The sequence below is a fragment of the Amblyomma maculatum genome, chromosome 7, assembly GCF_055883805.1.
Source record: "Amblyomma maculatum isolate TAMU_Amacu chromosome 7, ASM5588380v1, whole genome shotgun sequence".
NCBI lineage: Eukaryota > Metazoa > Arthropoda > Arachnida > Ixodida > Ixodidae > Amblyomma > Amblyomma maculatum.
In genome coordinates, this window is record NC_139350.1 from 93,752,325 (window position 1) to 93,757,181 (window position 4,857).

General features: G+C 46.6%; 1 protein-coding gene across 1 annotated transcript; it reads right to left on the reverse strand.

The window, feature by feature from the left end:
- Positions 1-279: 279 nt before the first annotated feature.
- LOC146183969 (uncharacterized) lies at positions 280-3,581 on the reverse strand. The gene is made up of 4 exons (XM_084609265.1): positions 3,039-3,581; positions 2,872-2,979; positions 2,716-2,787; positions 280-2,024 (listed from the first exon to the last, which is right to left on the reverse strand). Exons 1-4 carry the CDS (start codon positions 3,340-3,342, stop codon positions 910-912), a joined length of 1,599 nt encoding a protein of 532 aa, XP_084465391.1. The 5' UTR covers positions 3,343-3,581; the 3' UTR covers positions 280-909.
- Between the last annotated feature and the right edge of the window lie 1,276 nt (positions 3,582-4,857).

A 4,857-nucleotide genomic window follows, 5' to 3' on the forward strand; every position in this document is an offset into this window, starting at 1 on the left:
CAGTAAGACCATGCCCAATTCTGACTGTGGCCTCTTGCCCTTCATAAAGGTTCCTGAGGAGACAGATGAGGTGAATTGGAACTCCCATCTCTTGGAGAGCTTGCCACAATCTGCTGTGATCTACGCAGTCAAACGCTTTCGCATAATCAATAAAGCAGAAGTAAATGGGTTTCTGGAACTCTCTTGCTTTTTCCATGATCCAGCGAAGGTTGGCAATTTGGTCTCTAGTTCCTCTGCCCTTGCGAAACCCAGCTTGCACGTCCGGACTATTTACATGAAATAGTGTAATTCAGTGCAAGTTCGATGCCTTGCACTGCAGCAGGGATTCTCAAACTGCATTTTGGGGAACTCTAGGGGTTCTTGGAACAGTTCCTAGAATCCCCAAGCACCTATGTTCATGCATGTCTTCATCCACTTTAGCCAGTTATTTTGGGACTAATGCTGTAGCTGCTTACAGCTATCTCACTATACAGTCAGTCATAACAGAATTTAAGTACTTGTTCATGTGCTGCGCAGCTTGCATACCCCTTTTACATATGTCGGCCAGCACCTTTTCAAGCCTCAGCCGCAGCGGTCGAATTTCGATGGAGGCAAAATTTTAGAGGCCAGTGTACAGTGCGATGTCAGTGCACGTTAAAGAACCTCAGGTGATCGAAATTTCCTGAGCCCTTCACTACGGCGTCTCTCATAGCCTGAGTCGCTTTCGGACGTTAATCCCCCATAAAACAAATATTTTCAAGACAGGCTCCGTGACCAAAGCTGGCCAGAACACAAATGAAACATGTTAGAAGCCGACTGCATTTTAGCGAAATGATTTGGTCTTCAAATGAGAAGGCTAAAGAGTTTGAGCACCCCTGCATTACAGTAGATCATGCATAACATACAAAACATTAAGAACACTACCATCGCTCATCGGTTTAGAATGGGCTCATGCATGAAATTATTGAGATAACAACAAATTTTCCATATCTTGTTCAGCTTCTCTGCCATAACATTAGGAAAGACAGCACGGAGTATTCTGAAGTTTTTAACTTCCCTGATGACACGCTCAACATGAATTCGCAAACTCGCTATCTGCCGTGTTGCTATCTCATCTGCCAGTGACAACTGCGAGCGGCCATTCAACATAGGTGGCATGTTTAATTCGACTCCAAGCTGACGGAGGTCATCTTCAATGAGGAATCCTCTATCCGCCATTACGCTGTCCCCTTCCTCGAGCAACTCATAGAGGCCACTGTGTCTCGTGATTTCTCGATCGGAAAGTCTCCCAGGTGCAAGATTTGACACGAAAGAAACGAAGCCGTTTGGAGTGATGCCAATGAGTCCTTTTGCAGTGTTGTGTCCTTTGTACGAGCTGAAAGTGTCGCTTTGCGTACTGTAATCAGACGGGTTCTCGATAAAAATTTCTGTGCAGTCCAGTACAATGCGTGTCGATGGGTACAATTCTTTAAAATTGTCTGGCATGAACATGTCCACTGTGTTACGGGATGGCCACATTGGTATCTGGATTAACATTTCAAACAAAAAATTTACCCAAAATGTGAACATTGCACTCACGGTTGACACAGACACTTTCAGGCGATATGCCAAATCCTGCTCCAGTAACCCAACCCGGAGCCTGCAAAGCACTGCAATGACCTGTTCTTTCATTTTCAGTGCTGGTGGCCTGCCAGCACCTGTTTTCAGTGTCTGGTACATGCCTTCAACATGTTCCAGAAACGCATCAAATTTTTCAAAGGAGTTAAACCCTGTATAAAACACTAGTCGCTTTTGATCTGAAACAAAACCGTGAACTTTTGAGACAAGGTTTTTTGTTTTTAGCTTCTCTTTAAGCGCCTCAACTTTCACATGGTGCAACTGAGCCTCCAGATCCTCAACCGTTTTCTGGAGCACAGATTTCTCTTTTCGAAGCAAGTTATTTTCATGCTCCAGTTTTCCACATACTTCGAGAAGGTGGTTGACTTTCCTTAGTGCGGCAGCAGATGCTGTGTCTGGAGGCCCCATGGAGTATGAATGCTCGGCACCTAGAAAATAAAAACTGTTTATTGATTTGCGAACAGTTAGGCCGTGCTTTAATACAGATTTCAGGGCTTGAAATAGTCACTTCAGCCCACAATGTGTGTTCTGAACCCTTGCTCTCAGCTTACACTGATATACAGACAACAAAGAACTAGGATGACAAAGCCATAGAGCCCAACTCTCTTTCACTCCACTGATCCACCTGTGCAAGCAGCTTACCAACCAGCATGGAACCATAGGTTTCATGCACCCAGCACATCAGCCAAATCTACACTGTATATGCATTTGGATAGCCTGACTTTTGTGTCATTTTTACAAGCTGTGGTGAAGGGAATAATGTCGCGGTGAAAGAAATGAAATGGGTAAGTTTCACAATGCGTGCACTGGTGGAAGAGGTACCGCGTTTATCAGAAAACTCGCTGAAGTAATAACACATGCACGGTACAAATCACTGATGACATGTCACAGAATACATGAGGTTATGCAACTCATAACATGTAGACTTCCCATGGCTAGCTGCAAAAGCTTGCGAAAAACTGGCTTCGCGGGAAAAAAGTTTGGTCCATTTATTAATATACCGGTCGCCACAGCACCCGTGGACCTCACAATGAGTGGGCGCGATAGGGGTCCGTTAAATGCGAAAAATAAGTTTTCATAGTGGAATGGAGAAAGTGAGAATTTTGAACCATCACTAACCTGTTTCCGTGCGAGACGAAGCCGGTGCACCGAAGGTCAGCTGGGTGGGCTCCTGGGAAACTACGTCGCTCTCTGCGTACAAACGCTTTGATGAAAATGCGAACACACAAAATCGAAGCCTCAGAAAAAAGATGGCACAGTTAAAGCGTCTCTTACGTTGATCGCATTGGGGCACGTCAACTACGTAGCCGATCTCCAACTCGTTCAGGACGAGCACAGGGCTGGCAGAGGCAGTTTGGGAGCTCGTCTTCTTGCGTTTCGCGACTGGAAGAGATTTGGCAGTAATGATAATATGCGATAACCGCCTGAATATATATATTTACCGGTATTAAAGGAAGGAGATAGTTGACTGATGACTTTATGAGGGAAAATTGTCGGCAACCGGTCCATATAGCCACGGCGTCCACTTGCGTTGAAGTGAGCTCCGCAGATCCGGTGGTGCTTAGAAGGTTGCCACAAAGAGAAGCGACCAGCACTTCCCTGGCGGTTGATTCTTCTCACCCACTCCTTTTTTTCTTTTTCATTTGCAGGGAACGCGTGAAATGAAACGTTCTTGTCTTTCAGCGTGTTGTTGTCGCAGCCAGGCACACAACAAGTCTGACCACCGCCTCGGCACTTCGACGACATCGCGCGCAGTAGTGGCAGCGGCCACTAAGTAACCCACAGGCACGTAACACTTAATATAACGCACCTGCAACCGCCCACCACCAAAAAATACACGAAATCTTAAAGCAATCGAAGCACGTACACACACACACCGCAGCTATGCGAACGCAGGAGGCAGGAAAGACGGGCGGTCGGTCGGCGTTCGCTCACTTTTCCCATAATGCGTCGCGCGCCCGCTAGGTTTTTTCGCGGCGCTGCGATTTCCGAAATGGTGCATTCATGATGTGAAACGGAAAACAGCGCCCGGCCTGGACAAAATTCAGCATGAGGTTTACAAGAACCTCAGTACTGCTCCATTTCCTCAACTACTAGACGCCATAAACAAAGTGTGGCTTGATGGTGTCGTACCAGAGAGCTGGAAAACCGCTGTCGTGATCCCTATTCCCAAAAGTGGGAAGCCTCCAACAGACCTTGCCAACTTACGACCAATCTGCTTAACACCAACGCTTTGCAAGCTCGCAGAGAAAATGCTAGCCACACGACTCTCTTGGTGGCTTGAACAGCACTGTTTTTATCACCCTGCTCAAATTGGATTTCGTCCATACATAGGTACAGAGGACGGGTTGGCTGTCTTGGCATCAGCAGTTCTATCATCTACCCGCACCGCAGTGTACGTACCATATTAGCAATGGACGTTGAAAAGGCATATGACATCAGTCATGCTGCAATCCTGAATACTATTGACATGCTTCATCTCCCTCCGAGAGTACGCACTTTTGTCGCATCATTTTTGGACAGAAGAAAATTTGCAATACGCCTCAGTGGTGACACTGTTGGTTCATTCGTTTCACTACGTGGCGCGCCCCAGGGATCAGTATTGTCCACGACGTTGTTCAATATTACTTTCATCCCATTGGCGTGGCGCTTACATGATATCCCTGAAATCAAGTTTTTGCAATACGCAGATGATATCACGGTATGGAGCACTCACCATGATCTCACTGAAGAAGCCGCCCTTCAGTCAGCATTAGACGTAACCTCTGATTACGCATCATCCATTGGCCTTCAACTTTCTGTGTGTAAAACTTCATACACGTCAGTCGCCAACCGCTGGGGACGCCGTAAACTTACCTCAAATCCAATTCGTCTCTCTCTATCAGGCACCCCAATACAAGAAAGTTCGAGCCTGAAAATTCTGGGCTTAACAATTCACCAATCAGGATCAGCGACTGCTTGGCTTTCTCAGGAAAAAAGCAAGCACTTCAAACTATTAGTTTAATAAGAAGAATTGCACCTAAAACGGGTGCGGCTGGCTCGTCTGTTGCACGCCAGTTAGTGAGGGTGGTTCTGCAGCCACGTATTGTTTATCAGTCCCAATTCCACCATCTTACAGAGCACAATGGGACCGCCTTGAAGCAGTAAATCGAGAAGCTATGAGGACCATTATACGCCTTCCACTACTCACACCGGTCGTAGCGTTACAGGAGAGTGCGCAGCTCAACACCATCGATGAACTGGTGCAGCAGAGCCGTGATG

Excerpts from the sequence above, each read along its gene's own strand:
- LOC146183969 (XM_084609265.1), bottom strand. The coding sequence starts at position 3,342 with ATGTCGTCGAAGTGCCGAGGCGGTGGTCAGACTTGTTGTGTGCCTGGC. Across the intron at positions 2,980-3,038 it reads ATCTCCTTCCTTTAATACCG|TCGCGAAACGCAAGAAGACG; the intron begins GTAAATATATAT and ends AATCTCTTCCAG. Across the intron at positions 2,025-2,715 it reads TTCGTCTCGCACGGAAACAG|GTGCCGAGCATTCATACTCC; the intron begins GTTAGTGATGGT and ends TTTATTTTCTAG.